This window comes from Lissotriton vulgaris, chromosome 4_1, assembly GCF_964263255.1.
Source record: "Lissotriton vulgaris chromosome 4_1, aLisVul1.2, whole genome shotgun sequence".
NCBI classification, from domain to species: Eukaryota; Metazoa; Chordata; class Amphibia; order Caudata; family Salamandridae; genus Lissotriton; species Lissotriton vulgaris.
In genome coordinates, this window is record NC_141691.1 from 2,073,016,842 (window position 1) to 2,073,033,424 (window position 16,583).

Sequence of the window (16,583 nt, forward strand, 5' to 3'; positions counted from 1 at the left end):
CCGACACTTAGAAAACAAGTCCTCACAGCACAGAGTAACACAACACAGCACAACAGTGCATGACAGCTGCAGCCGCGTGGAAAGACAAACGCCACCCCAGACCCCTCCACCACACCGCGGTGCCTGGCCCTTTAAGAGGCCTGACTCCCCGGGCCCCTTTGGAGAGGAGGCGCGCAGAGAAGTGGGGAAGAGGTGACGGGCACCAGCGTCAATAAATCATGCTGTCTGCCGCCGCTCCCGGGAGATGTGTTTTTGGGGAGGGGGCGGGGGCGGATTAGACGGGCTGCTCCCATTGGCATGCAGCGCCTGATGCGCGCCTTATATAGGGCCCCGGCGGAGGAGGCTGGAGAGACGCGCGGACCCCTGGCCCCTGGAGCGGCCGCTGTTGCTGTCCAGTGCTGAACCCGCCGCCGCCGCCTTTTATACAAGCGCCTTTTGTAACCTTTTTTATGAACATTCATTTCACGGGTTTGTGCGGTTAACGCCGGAACATGGTGTTTTTTGGAATGCACGGGCTTGGCTTTGCTAGGAGGTCGTCGAAAAAGCATCAGAGACAAGAATAAAGACGCAATAAAAAAAAATAAAGGCAATCCGCAGCACTGGATTAAAGATACCTCTGGCACAGCACAAAGGGAAAGATGCCCAGAGCAGGCTGAGGCAGGGGGAGCAGACCACCGTCACAGCACCATCAGCACCACCGGCGCGCCCAGGGGCCACCCAGGGGCCACCCAGCCACACCAAGCAACAGGACCTCCGCCGGACTCTGATTTTATAAACATTTTTTTTGTATTTTTAATATAGTCCCTTTATTTTTGTACACCTCGCCCAAGAAGATTGTGCGGCAGCCACCCCTCAACCTCCCACCCTCCCCCGGCCGCGGACCGGAACCATGCCCAGATCCTTCCTGGTCAAGAAGGTGAAGCTTGACGCCTTCTCTGCCGACTTCACCTATGGCCGCGCGCGGCACGACTTCAGCGCGCGCTTCCACGGCAAAGGTGAGCAACATGTGATCTGTGCGTGGGTGCATGAGTGTCTGAACAACTGTTGCTCTCCGGTTGTCCCTGCATGTCCGTCCTGCCTGCAAGGACACAGGCGCAAGGCCTGCGTGTTGTGTAGGTGCTGATTCAGCAGTGTCGCACATATATGTAGGCATAGCGCCAGCATACCAGTTTGGGGACAGTTGCGCTCTGCAAATGCTTTAAATAAATAAATAAATGTTCGGTGCATGACATAACACCCAGCAGAATGACATAACATGTCATGTCACACCGTGACATGCCACCATCTGTGTGCAGGGCTCTGTTGCCTTGGAGCTGAGGTCATCCTGTGTAAATTCCAATGCATGTGTAGCGTAGCAGGCCACCCCACAGGGAGATACAGGATCGGCTCTCATGACATTACAGTGTATGATACAGCAGATCCGGTAGGATAGTGAGTTTTATTTCCTCATCTTCCAGGGTGTAGCGCCACCCTAGCGCCTCTTGGCGCTATCCATAGTGATGGCTGCAGACAAACGAGCCGTGCCTTGAGTTTTCTGTGTGAATACGGAATGTTTGCAGCCCGGAGACTGGCGGGTGGTGGACTCCGGGGTTGTAGCCATCTGTGGACAACCAGCAGGTCAGTGGATGGAATTCAGCGAGGCTGGTTCTGCCCTTCACCTTCACAAGGTCGATAACATGAGCTCCATTGTGCTGGGATGGAACACCTGTTGTTTAAGCAACAGGTGATGATCTGGTACCTGGTGTAGCAGGGCAGACTATAACATAACAAATAACGAGTCACATATAACGTATTGCACAGGGCGCGAGCTGCCGGGGCGCGTTGCATCCACACCCTTGCGGCAGGGCAGCGCGCTGCGCACACAATGGGCCGCTGGAAGCCCTGTTGCTGCGCTGCGCGCATCCAAGATTGTTGACTGTGCAGATCTGTGGAACCGAATCGCTCTGTAGCAGCAACAGCACTAAAATTAGCCTTGGGTACCAGAGGAGGGGTGCGGGGGAGGGGGCCCGGAATAGGTGGAGGGGAGGGGGGGGGGGCTGCTGCTCATTGTGACTGCAGGAAGCAGCTCCAAGAACCAGGCCTTTGTCTGCACCGCTGCAAGTTCAAGGGCAACTGTGGCCAGCACGGATGCGGGGCTTGAGCGGGGCGCGCGCCCGGATGTGTGAGGTGCGCATTACACACACACCCACACACACACACACACACCTACACACACAATACACATAGCACACACATAGAGCGCACACACCTACCCACACACACATAGCACACACTACTATACACACATACATAACACATTCCTACTACACACACACACACATGCATACACCTATATACACACACACACAAAGCACACACTACTATGCACACACACACATAACACACACCTACACACACATATACACACATAGCACACACTACTATGCCCACACACATAACACATTCCTACTACACACACACACATGCATACACCTATATACACACACACACATAGCACACACTACTATGCACACACACATAACACACACCTACACACACATATACACACATAGCACACACTACTATGCCCACACACATAACACACACTCCTACACACACATGCACACACCCAGATAGTACACACATATAGCTAGCACACACACATAGAAACACACACACTCCTACGCACAGGCACACACATAACACACACTCCTACACACACAAATATGTACACACCCATATAATACACACACACGGCACACACATACTTCTACACACACACACACACACATAGCACACACACAGGCCTACACACTGTCTGTAAATCACTAATTCTGAAGCACACACAGAGACTCACATCCACAAACATGTATACAAAAAACACAAATACAATCGGGCACCCATACAAACACAAAATATCCACACACACACTTCGACACATAGGACATTCTCAAACACAAAACAAGCACACACCCTCACAGACACAAACATGCATAAAAGAGACGCACATAGACACACAATCAATCTCACATATGCACAAAACAAACATGTCCACTGACCCACACAGACACAGGATACACAAATACTCAAAATACACACAGAATCCCTCCACCTTAAACACACAAAACACTCACACACTCAGACTTACAAACACATATAACCACAACACACTCAGTCTCTAACAATAAACATACAACATAAGTGTACAGAAAACACACACAAACTCACATACAAGACACTCTTACACACAGTTATGTGCACACACTCACACCCACAATGTCAGAATAATGTCCCAAATTAACATGCAGGCATGTTCAAAATACACACAAATTCTACATCCACGTGACACACTCGCAGAGACAAAACACATACACGTACCCTTTCACTCAAACACAGATAAAGGGCACGCAGGCATACACTCCGGCTCTCTTGTACACAAACAGAGGAGACACGTGTACACAAAAACATGCATTCTCCCTCAAACTCACACAGTCATAGGGCTGCACACATCAAACACACAGAACCGAAGCAAGCATACACATAAAATACACGCAAACATTTGATAGAGACACAGAAAACACACAGATCCCACATACACAGCACAGGACGCAACCGTACAGACACAAACATGGAACATGCCAATGCACCGCATCAAAACGGTCACACATACCCCACCCCCAGATTACAAGTAGGTGCGAGGACAGGCAAATAAACAGGCACACGCGATGTACAAGCACGGCACGCACACAACTCATATACGCACTTACACCTAAGCACACAGACGCCAACCACATGCACTATGCACGCAATATGTGCACAACTGTTTAAATGGGGACAGGTACGTGCACGCACATATACAAAACACGCACTGCACGCACCTCGAGCAGGCGTCGCATCGCACATAATATAATATATTCCAACATCACGAGCGTCTCCCACAGGGCACGGTCGGCTGATACCTCCGGCTCAACAGTGCGCGTTTTTGTGCACCACGTCTGCAGTCTGTTGCATAAGCAGAAAATGTGCTGGTGTGTGAGAAACAGGCAGGGAGCGCAGGCACACTGCGGAGGAATCCGACCTTGAGCGGCGCCAACCTTGGGACGGCGGCCTGCTCCGGGCACGGCGTCCCGGGCGGAGAGACGCCCGGCGCTGGGGGGCCAGGGCGGTGGATGGGGCAGAGGGACCCTGTCCAGGAGGCGCCCCCGGGGACTGAACGCCGTCCTCAGTCATGAGACCCCCGGCGCTGGGGGCCCCAAGGGCGGTGGGTGGGGGGCAGAGGGACCCAGGGGACTGCTCGCCGTCCTCAGTCTTGAGACGCCCCAGCGCTGGGGGCCCGTGAGCAGGGATGGAGGGCAGAGGGGCGCTATCCAGGAGGCGACCCCGGGAGACTAAACGCCGTCCCCGAGTCATGAAAGGGACGAGCGGGCACTGAATGGGGCGTAGAGACAACACCCAGCGTAGGCACTCCGAAGTCTCGAACGAGACCTCTTCCCATGTCTCAGAGACAAGCCAGTCAGTGATGGGTGGGTTTATAGAGACATCTCACAGCATACGGACTGTGAGGTCTCAAACGAGACCTCTTCCCAATGTCACAATAATGAGACAGCCCGTGATAGGGTGAGTTTACAGAGACGTCTCGCAGCATACAGGTCTCAAACGAGACCTCTTCCCATGTCTCAGAGACAAGCCAGTCAGTGATGGGTGGGTTTATAGAGACATCTCAGAGCATATGGACTGTGAGGTCTCAAACGAGACCTCTTCCCAATGTCACAATAATGAGACAGCCCGTGATAGGGTGAGTTTACAGAGACGTCTCGCAGCATACAGACACTGAGGTCTCAAAAGAGACCGCTGCCTCATGATTTAGAGACAAGCCAGCCACTGATGAGGTGGGTTTATAGAGACGTCTCGCAGCATACAGACTCTGAGGTCTCCAAAGAGACCGCTTCCTCATGTCCCAGAGACAGGGCAACAGGTGCTGGACTGGGGGTATCGAGACGTTATCCTGGTGTACAACGAGCGAGACCTCTTTTGAAGACATTTTGGTGCCCCGGGGGGGATGTGATGTGTTTATAGAGACCACGTCCCTTGCAGGGTCTGAGGTCTCGAATGAGAGACCTCCCTCCTTTCCACAATGACAAGCCAACCGAAAGAGACCTCTTCCCCTTTCTGAGGGCAAGCCAGCCAGTGATGGGTGGGATTATAGAGACATCTCCCAGCACAGGGACTCTGAGGTCTCGAACGAGACACTTCTTCCCATGTCTCAGAGACAGGCCAAGCAGTGAGGGGGTGGGATTATAGAGACATCTCGCAGAGTACAGACTCTGAGGTCTCAAAAGAGACCCCTTCCTCATGTCCCAGCAGGTGCTGGGGTGGGTTTATAGAGACATCTCCAAAAGTACAGACGCCATGGTCTCCAACGAGACCACTTCCTCATGTCCCAGAAACAGGGCAACAGGTGCTGGACTGGGGTTATCGAGACAATATCCTGGTTTACAACGAGCGAGACCTCTTTTAAAGACACTTTGATGCCCCCCGGGGGGGGGGGGGGGGGGGGGGAGAGGGGGATGTGATGCGGGGGGGGGGGTGATGTGTTTATAGAGACCACGTCCCTGGCAGGGTCTGAGGTCTCGAATGAGAGACCTCCCCCCTTTTCACAATGACAAACCAACCGAAAGAGACCTCCCCAATGACACAGTGACAAGACAACCAGTGATGGGGTGAGGTTATAGAGACGTCTCGCAGCATACAGACTGTGAGGTCTCAAACGAGACCGCTTCCTCATGTCCCAGAGACAGGGCAACAGGTGCTGGACTGGGGGTATCGAGACAATATCCTGCTTTACAACGAGCGAGACCTCTTTAGAAGACATTTTGATGCCCCGTAGGTGGGATTATAGAGACATCTCGCAGCGTACAGACTCTGACGTCTCAAATGAGACCTCTTCCCCATGTCACAGGGACAAACCAGCCGGTGATGGAGTGGGGTTATAGAGACATCTCCCAGCATATAGACTCTCAGGTCTCGAACGAGACCTCTTCCCCTCGTCATGGTGAGAAGTCAACCAGTGGTGGGGTGGGATTATCGAGACATCATCCCGGACTGCCAACATTGAGACCTCTTTCAATGACATGCTGTTGCCCCAGTGGGGATGTGACGCGTCCAGAGACATCCCCCCTGACATGGCCTCCGAGGTCTCGAATGAGACCCCGTCTCTTCTCCATGTGAGAGTTAAAAGCAGGACTTAGAGAGGCCTGGCCCCCTGTGACGCGCTAGTGCCCCAGTGTGACATCATGAGAGGGTGGGGTAAGGCTTTGGATAGGGGCTCCGAGGTCTCGGCATGAGACATCTTCCCTATATGTCATCACGGCCAGCTACGTCAGGGACTCTGGGGCATGAGACATCTGCCCCATATCATGTAGAGACCCCAATGTGCATTTCATGGGTTCCCAGAGAGGCTGTCTCAGCCACAGACTGCCAGGGCCCAAAAAGAGACCTCCCACTGCTAGGTCACACCCCAGTGGGTGATGCATGTTGCAATAGCTGCGTGGGTGAGGTCGCCAAATGGATGAAATGTAATGGGGGCATATTATCAAGAGAATTATCGCCGCTTTAGCGACCGTTTTAGGCCGAAAAGTGGCGATAATTCTATTGCAGTATCAACAAGGACAGGCGAACACGTGCTTCCTTGTTTTAGCAGCCCTTTAAACGCCACTTTGCATGTCAGCGATGAATATCGCTAATGACATGCAAAGTAGGCGTTCCCTTTCATTTCTCCCATGAAATCCGCGCTGACATGGCAGCGCAAGATAATCAAGCCCCAGGCAAACCTGCGATGCAATCAAATAAACTGCGCTAACCGCGGTTAGCGCAGGCTTGTAACGCCTGGTTAGAAACTGACCTAGCCATACTTTTAATGGCAGGTGGATTGTGTGTCTGAGGCAACGGGGCATATTATCAAGGAAACGCAATAAATATCGCATTTCCCGCTTTGCGTGATTCTGTTTCAAGCCGCTATCGCTTGATTTAATCGCCATGGAGATATGCCTTGATAATAACGTGATATCCCACTCCAGTCTCGAAAGTAAAGAACCTGGGCATAATCTTTGATGTTGATCTTTCGTTTCGAGCTCAGATAAATAAACTTATCTCTGCCTCTTTCTTCATCTTAAAAACTTTGGGGCCGATTCACAGAACTAATCTGAGACAAAATCTTAAATGTACTACTTTCGGTATTCACAGACGGCATTTAGTAGGAGTAAAATTAGGTTTGTGCATTAAATTAGGATTTTGTCTTATATTAGGATTTTGTCTTATATTAGGATTTTGTCTTATATTAGGATTTTGTCTTAAAGTTAGGATTTTGTCCTAAATTAGAAATTTGTTTTAAGGCCAAAACTTAAGACAGACTTAAGTTTAACTTAGGTTTAATTTAAGGCAAATCCTAATTTAAGACACAATCCTGATTTAAGACAAAATCCTAACTTTACTACTATAAATGCCTTCTGTGAATACCAAAATTAGAAAGTTTAGAATTTTGTCTCAGATTAGTTTTGTGAATCGGCCCCTTTGAGAAGAAAATCTTCCCTTTCTTCCCTATGATTTACAGAAATCCAGGGAGACTGCATTGGTTCTGTCCAGGCTGGACTGTGGTGATGACCTCTGTCAGTGAATCCAACAACGTTCGATAAATAGACTCCGGCTTCTGCAGAAGGCAGCGGCCCGTCGCCTCAAAACATTAAATACCCACATATCAACCAGCCTCTCAGGCCTTAGTGGGGCTTCACTGCTTCCCAGATAAGAGACTGCAGCCTTTAAGGCTCGCTGCACAACGCATAAAACACCTCTCGGGACTGGCCCTGAGAATTTGAGGGAAAAGTTCACTTGGTTTGTGCCAAGGAGACCTCTGCACTTGTGTGCATTGAAAGCAGTTTCCATTCCAAGATACAATAATACAATGTGTATTTGTAAAGCGCACGCTCACCCGTGGGTATCTTGGCGCTGAATAACAGATGTTTATTGTTACCCAACTCATTGGTACTCATGTTATCGACCTCAGATGGATGAAAAGCTGAGTGGACCTGCCAGGATTTGAACCTGTGACCATGAGAACAAACACAGGCCCCTATCTTGGATGCATTAGTCCACCGAGCCACCAGCTCAGTGGACTAATGCATTGAGTGGGAGGAGTTTAGTTTATTCCACAAGTAAATTGAGGAATAAACTCACTCCCTTGGGAGCTTAAGAACCAACAGAATCTCTCTAGTTTTACAAACCTGCTCAAAGCCGGGCCTTTCTCATCCGCTGTCTGATCCTTTGGGTGTTTGTATCTGATACATGTCAGCGCTAGGACGCCTTTCGGGCATTTGTGTGCTTAATAAATATTATATCATTATCAATTTATACAGAGACACGGTGTACCAGAGTGACTGGGACGGCTCCAGTGACTCCTGACTGCCTGGGCTTTGGCAAGGCCCTCTGCTCTCCATTAGAGGGAGGCCAGTGAAAGACACTGATTGTTGTGGGCAGGGGTGATGGGCAGAACCCTCAGAGAGCTCTGTAGCTGCAGCAGTGCGAGGAGGCAGGGTCTCCCAGCCCCCCACCCCGCCAAGCCGGGATTGCGTAGAGCAGCTTGTTGCATCTATTAACCAGAGAGCTTTTAAGACAATGTCCCAGGGTTCATCAATAATAAAGCAATAACCTCTTCTTGTCTTCCTTGTCCATGCAGGGTACATTAGCGACTACATCACTCCGTCCGTCTACGATGGCGACAGCGACAGTACCATCAAAGTGCCGTCCCCGGAGCCGATCTACGCCTCGGTGCACGACGACTACGGGGCGCCGGACTCCGACCAGCCCGACAGCCCGCATTCGGAGATCACGGCGGGCTACATCAACGGGGACACCGCCGTCAGCGAGGGCTACACGGTGGACGCCTTTTTCATCACGGACGGGCGGTCGCGGAGGAAGATCCTGAGCAGTGCGCGCCACATCCAGCGGCACACCTGCAACGAGTGCGGCAAGACCTACGCCACCTCGTCCAACCTCAGCCGGCACAAGCAGACCCACCGGAGTCTGGACAGCAAGATGGCCAAGAAGTGCCCCACCTGCGGCAAGATCTACGTCTCCATGCCCGCCATGGCCATGCATCTCCTGACCCATGACCTCAAGCACAAGTGTGACATCTGTAGCAAGGCCTTCAGTAGGCCTTGGCTCCTCCAGGGCCACATGCGCTCCCACACCGGCGAGAAGCCTTTCGGCTGCGCGCACTGCGGCAAGGCCTTCGCGGACCGCTCCAACCTGCGCGCCCACATGCAGACCCACTCGGCCTTCAAGCACTACAAGTGCAAGCGCTGCGAGAAGACCTTCGCCCTCAAGTCCTACCTGAACAAGCACTACGAGTCCGCCTGCTTCAAGGGGGCCATCCCGCCGCTCAGCCCCATGGAGGACTGACCCAGGCCCCGCGCAGGGCTCCAGCGCTCCTCAGAATACCTCCACCTCCTGTTCCGCACCTCTCTTGGGGAGGAGGGGCTCAAGCGAAGACCCTACTCACATGCCGCCACCTACCGCCATCTTTGAACTTTGGGGAAGCCATCTTCTGAACCGGAAGCAACACAGCTCACCTATTTCCGGTGGGACCACCCCTTTGTCACAAGAGACTCCTCCAAGGGGCCCAATAATTCAGAAATGCCTCTGCAACCCCCCACCCCCCCTTTGCATTCTAGAGCATGGTCCTATTTAAGCAATGTCTAGCAAACCTTAGCCCCACCCCGCTTCTCCAACGGAAGGCCATGGAAGGCATAAAATGTCTTAGCTATGAACTTAGAGGGTTGAAAACCCTTTTTGGGAAGAAATAAATTATTGTCCTAGCAATGCACACTCCCCTATCACCCCATCCTCCCCCCCAACAAAAGTATGCACCTTGAAGGTTAAATTATATCTTTGGTAAATAATTTTCTACTTGATATCTGTTAATCTATCAATGTATTTATTAACTCAAGTATTTATTTATGTACTTATAATGTGCTTATTTATCTATTTATTTATTTATTTATTTATTTATGTGTTATTTAATTCTCGGATTTGCCTTTTTTTTGTTTACATCTCGTAACTGTGGACTTGTTGCGTGGAGGGCTTCACTTGGCCTGTCTTCCAGTCAAGTGGGGCCCATCTTGTTCAGTTCTCAGTCGCACTGTTTACTTCATATGGGTTGCCAGTATTTCCCTGCCTATGCCAAAGCATTTGTCACTTTCAAAGAGACAACCCCCAATTTTTGTTGGTTCCTTCGTTTTGCGTCTGACGCCCCCGTTCGCACCCCTTTTTTTAAAAATGGCGCCTGCATGCACACACTGGACTGAATCTATGCCAATTTTTATGACGCTTTTTTCAATCTTTCTTCTGCTCTATTTTCTTATTTTTGTTCCTGTTTTTAAGAAAAAGAAAAAAAAATTCTGTTTGCCAAAACTTTAGATTAGTACCAGAGGGCAATATTTCTCTCTCTTAGGAATCTGGTTCTGAGACATATAGAAGCAATAATGCGGTTATGCATGATATTTTAAGAGGAATAGTATCACTGAGAAATCAGGTACATTTTAATCCAGTATTCTTACTAGTAACGAATTTCAGGGACTTTGCCAATGTAGTGTTCTTGGATATATGATGAACAAAAAACAAAAAGCAAAAAAAAACTTGAAAAAAAATAACTCTTCCATATGTATGCACTGCCTGCCTCTGACTTCTTCGTAGGTGTAGGAATGTGTAGGCCTGTAGCCTCCAAGAGACAGTTTAGTAAGATTTTATAGCACATTTTGGGGAATAGCCACAATGGCCCGGCCACAACAGCATTCTGTATTTTTTTATTTGTCAACGAATGAGAATCGAGCATTAACCGTGGAGGGCGGGACTTTGAGGAGAGACTGCGCCTTGGCGTGCGTCCCACGCACCCGCGAGGACGCGCGCGCGGCCGCGCGAGGAGGCCGCCCTGTTTCTAAAAGCCATGTGGACTGGTCCAGATATTTTGTACCGACAAAGCACTTCCTATCCAGTCTTTCCGATTTAATAAGAACCGAACAGCACAATTGAAACCTTAAACTCGTATTCAGGTAGAAGGGACGTGGATTAGATTGGCCTCTGTTTTTTTTGTACTGAAAAAGGGAATTAAAAAAATGTATATTGTTGCGAGATGCCATGTAAATACCACGAGGGAAAAGTTGACTTAATTTTTACAGCTGTAAAGAGATGAATATGTTTGTTCCTGGAGGTTTCCTCCCCAGGGATGATTTTTTGAGCCAGTATTTGGATGACTTAAGCACAATGATGTCACGCCTTTCGACGCACTTCACAATAAATGCGATACAATTGACGTGTGGGGGCTGTTCTAGTCATGTGGTGGGGGGGGGGGGGGGGGCTGCGTCTGCTGCTGTCTGCTTCTGGGGGGAGAAAGTGACTCCTTTTCACGGTGTCGGCGGATAATCGCTTTAATTGGGGGATTAGGTGGCTGGGGCCTTTCTTCCGTGCCAGGACTGAGGGATGCGGGAGGGGGCGGGGGTGGGGGACAGATGCCGGCTGCTGCATCCCTTTGATGCTCTGTCAGCACGCGCCGTGTGATCTGCTGCGGCGCAGACAGCGCTCACCGCAGGCTTACAGAGGCTACCGCTGATGACAACGTCCCCAGGCACCACCACAAGCTGGCCCCTCCCCTGAGCTAGAACAGGAACACCACACAGAATCCACCACCCACCACCATCAAAGCGACAAAGCACCGCCCCCAGACACCCCCACAAGCAGGCTCCTCCCCTGAGCTAGAGCAGGGAACACCACACAGCATCCACCAACCACCACCACCAAAGCAACAACTAGCACCGCCCCCAGGCACCACCACAAGCAGGCTCCTCACCCTGAGCTAGAGCAGGGAACGCCACACAGCATCCACCAACCACCTCCACCAAAGCAACAACTAGCACCATCCCCAGGCACCACCACACCAGCAGCAGCGGGCTCCTTCCCTGAGCTAGAGCAGAGGAACACCACCCAGCACCCACCACCAAAGCAACAACTAGCACCGTCCCCTGGCACCACCACAAGCAGGCTCCTCGCCCTGAGCTAGAGCAGGGAACACAACACAGCATCCACCAACCACCACCACCAAAGCAACAACTAGCACCGCCCCCAGGCACCACCACAAGCAGGCTCTCACCCTGAGCTAGAGCAGGGAACACCACACAGCATCCACCAACCACCTCCACCAAAGCAACAACTAGCACCGCCCGCAGGCACCCCCACACCAGCACCAGCGGGCTCCTTCCCTGAGCTAGAGCAGAGGAACACCACCCAGCACCCACCACCAAAGCAACAACTAGCACTGTCCCCAGGCACCACCACAAGCTGGCCCCTCACCCGAGCTAGAACAGGAACACCACACAGAATCCACCACCCACCACCACCAAAGCGACAACTAGCACCGCCCCCAGGCACCCCCACAAGCAGGCTCCTCCCCTGAGCTAGAGCAGGGGAAACACCACACAGCACCCACCACCAAAGCAACAACTAGCACCGTCCCCTGGCACCACCACAAGCAGGCTCCTCCCCCTGAGCTAGAGCAGGGAACACCACACAGCATCCACCAACCACCTCCACCAAAGCAAGAACTAGCACCGCCCCCGGGCACCCCCACAAGCAGGCTCCTTCCCTGAGCTAGAGCAGGGGAAACACCACACAGCACCCACCACCCACCACCAAAGCAACAACTAGCACCGTCCCTTGGCACCACCACAAGCAGGCTCCTCCCCCTGAGCTAGAGCAGGGGAACACTACACAGCATCCACCACCCACCACCACCAAAGCAACAACTAGCACCGCCCCAGGCACCCCCAGAAGCAGGCTCCTCACCCTGAGCTAGAGCAGGGAACACCACACAGCATCCACCAACCACCTCCACCAAAGCAAGAACTAGCACCGCCCCCAGGCACCACCACAAGCAGGCTCCTCACCCTGAGCTAGAGCAGGGAACATCACACAGCATCCACCAACCACCTCCACCAAAGCAACAACTAGCACCGCCACCACAAGCAGACCCCTCCACCCACCACCACCAAAGCAACAACTAGTACCACCCCAGGCACTCCCACACCATCAGGCTCCTCCCCCTGAGCTAGAGCAGGAAAACACTACACAGCATCCACCACCCACCACCACCAAAGCAACAACTAGCACCGCCCCCAGGCACCACCACAAGCAGGCTCCTCACCCTGAGCTAGAGCAGGGAACATCACACAGCATCCACCAACCACCTCCACCAAAGCAACAACTAGCACCGCCACCACAAGCAGACCCCTCCACCCACCACCACTAAAGCAACAACTAGTACCGCCCCCAGGCACTCCCACACCATCAGGCTCCTCCCCCTGGGCTAGAGCAGGGGAACAGCACACAGCACCCACCATCCACCACCTCCAAAACAACAACTAGCACCGTCCGCAGGCACCCCCACCCCAGCACCAGCAGGCTCCTTCCCTGAGCTAGAGCAGAGGAACACCACCCAGCAACCACCACCAAAGCAACAACTAGCACCGCCCCCAGGCACCACCACAAGCAGGCCCCTCCACCCACCACCACCAAAGCAACAACTAGTACCGTCCCCAGGCACTCCCACACCATCAGGCTCCTACCCCTTGGCTAGAGCAGAGGAACAGCACACAGCACCCACCATCTACCACCTCCAAAGCAACAGCTAGCACTGTCCACAGGTACCACCACACCAGCACCAGCAGGCACCTCCCCTAAATTAGAGCGAAGGAACACCACCCAGCACCCACCACCCACCACCAAAGCAACAACTAGCACCGTCCCCAGGCACCACCACAAGCAGGCTCCTCCCCTGAGCTAGAGTAGGGGAACACCACACAGCATCAACCAACCACCACCACCAAAGCAACAACTAGCACCGTCCCCAGGCACCACCACACCAGCAGATTCCTCCCCTGAGCTAGAGCAGGGGAACACCACACAGCACCCACCACCCACCATCCAACACCAGAGCAACAACTAGCACCGTCCCCAGGCACCACCACACCAGCACCAGCAGCCTCCTCCTCCTGAGCTAGAGCCGGGAAACACCATACAGCCTCCCACCAACCACCCACCCCTTCTAAAGCCACGGCTAGCACCTTCCCCAGGCACCACCCTAGCACCGCCCAAGGCACCCCCACACCAGCAGGCTCCTCCCCTGAGCTAGAGCAGGGGAACACCAAACAGCTCCCTCCATCCACCATCTCCAAAGCAACAACTAACACCGCCCCCAGGCACCACCACAAGCAGGCTCCTCCCCTGAGCTAGAGCAGGGAAACACCACACAGCACCCACCACCCACCACCACCAAACAACAACTAGCACCGTCCCCAGGCACCACCACAAGCAGGTCCCTCCACCCACCATCACCAAAGCAACAACTAGCACCGCCCCAGGCACCACCAAACCAGCAGGCCCCTCCCCCTAAGCTAGAGCAGGGAACACCCCACAGCATCCACCACCCACCACCAAATCAACAACTAGCACCGTCCCCAGGCCCCACCACAAGCAGACTCCTCCCCTGAGCTAGAGCAGGGGGGCACCACACAGCATCCACCACCCACCACCAAAGCAACAACTAGCACCGTCCCCAGGCACCACCACAAGCAGGCTCCTTCCCCTGAGCTAGAGCAGGGGAACACCACACAGATCACCGCCCACCACCACCAAAGCAACAACTAGCACTGTCCCCAGGCACCACCATAAGCAGGTCCCTCCACCCACCATCACCAAAGCAACAACTAGCACCGCCCCAGGCACCACCAAACCAGCAGGCCCCTCCCCCTAAGCTAGAGCAGGGAACACCACACAGCATCCACCACCCACCACCAAAGCAACAACTAGCACCGTCCCCAGGCCCCACCACAAGCAGACTCCTCCCCTGAGCTAGAGCAGGGGAGCACCACAAAGCATCCACCACCCACCACCAAAGCAACAACTAGCACTGTCCCCAGGCACCCCCACACCAGCAGGCTCCTCCCCCTTAGCTAGAGCAGGGAACACCACACAGCATCCAGCAACCACCACCAAATAAACAACTAGCACCTTCCCCAGGCACCACCACACCAGCAGGCTCCTCCCGCTGAGCTAGAACAGGGGAAACACCACCCCCCCACCCCAGACATCCAAAGCAGCAGCTAGCACAATCGCCCCCACCGCAAAAACAACCAGCCACTCTCTCTTAACTATCAGAAACATTCAACAGGCAGGCACTGCACCTACAATGCCTGCAAATGAGAGAGTATCTGCAGGCTGGGCACTGCAACGAACAATCAATCACCCCCTCTTAACTATTAAAAACATTCAACAGGCAGGCACTGCACCCACAATGCATGCACATGAGACAGTATCTGCAGGCTGGGCACTGCATCGAACAATCAATCACCCCCTCTTAACTATCAAAAACATTCAACTGGCAGGCACTGCACCCACAATGCCTGCAAATGACACCGTATCTGTAGGCTGGGCACTGCATCGAACAATCAATCCCCCCCTCTTAACTATCACGAACATTCAACTGGCAGGCACTGCACCCACAATGCCTGCACATGACACCGTATCTGCAGGCTGGGCACTGCATCGAACAATCAATCACCCCCTCTTAACTATCAGAAACATTCAACAGGCAGGCACTGCACCCACAATGCCTGCACATGACACAGTATCTGCACGCTGGGCACTACATCGAAGATCAATCACCCCCTCTTAACTATCAGAAACATTCAACAGGCAGGCACTGCACCCACAATGCTGGTCAATTTCCGCCCAATCTCGCTGCTCCCTTTTCCTATTAAAATCCTGGAGAGGGCTGTGAGCAGGTCCTTGTCCAACTTTTTTGAGGAACACCATCTGTTGGACAAGGATCAGTTTGGGTTTCGGCCGGGGCACGGGACGGAGTCTGCCCTCTCGACTATGCTGGACAACCTACGAATGTGGGCCGACAATGGGAATGGCGCAATACTGGTACTTCTCGATATGTCGGCCGCGTTCGACACGGTAAGCCACCCAATCCTCTTAGAGAGACTGGAAAGGATGGGGGTTAAGGGTAGGGCCTTGCAATGGCTTTGTTCCTATCTGACAGGAAGAGAACAGACAGTCTCCATGGCACCATTTACCTCCTGCAAGACATCGGTCTCTCATGGGGTGCCCCAGGGTTCTGCTATTAGCCCTATTCTCTTCAATGCCTACCTGCAGCCACTGTTTCCTACCATCAAATCGTTCGGGGTTGACTTGGTCAACTATGCAGATGATACGCAGTTGGCATTCTCCCTGGAAGGAGAACAGGCAGTCTCATTGGAGCACTTCCAAGAGTGTATGCGCCAGACTGCGGATTGGCTGCGGAGGAACTCTTTGCAGTTCAATGGCTGAAAAACTGAGGTGCTCTACTGCTCTCCTGCAAGGCCGTCCACACACTCCCCGCTGGAGTTTAGACTCACTCCAGAGGAGGATCCACTGATCCCGGCCAACACGGTGCGGAATCTGGGGGTCCTAATAGACAAGAACCTCCAGATGGAGTCACAGGCAACTAAGACAGCTAA

At 52.8% G+C, this 16,583-nt stretch overlaps 1 protein-coding gene across 1 annotated transcript; it reads left to right on the plus strand.

Annotated features, from left to right (window-relative positions):
- The first annotated feature begins 368 nt into the window (after positions 1–368).
- On the plus strand, positions 369–11,341 carry SCRT1 (scratch family transcriptional repressor 1). Its single transcript, XM_086967100.1, has 2 exons — positions 369–995; positions 8,708–11,341. Exons 1-2 carry the CDS (start codon positions 890–892, stop codon positions 9,430–9,432), a joined length of 831 nt encoding a protein of 276 aa, XP_086823226.1. The 5' UTR covers positions 369–889; the 3' UTR covers positions 9,433–11,341.
- The last annotated feature ends 5,242 nt before the right edge of the window (positions 11,342–16,583 follow it).

Bases quoted from the DNA above. Each gene is read 5' to 3' on its own strand.
- SCRT1 (XM_086967100.1), top strand. From the start codon at position 890: ATGCCCAGATCCTTCCTGGTCAAGAAGGTGAAGCTTGACGCCTTCTCT. The intron at 996-8,707 runs GTGAGCAACATG...TTGTCCATGCAG, and splicing joins CGCGCGCTTCCACGGCAAAG to GGTACATTAGCGACTACATC.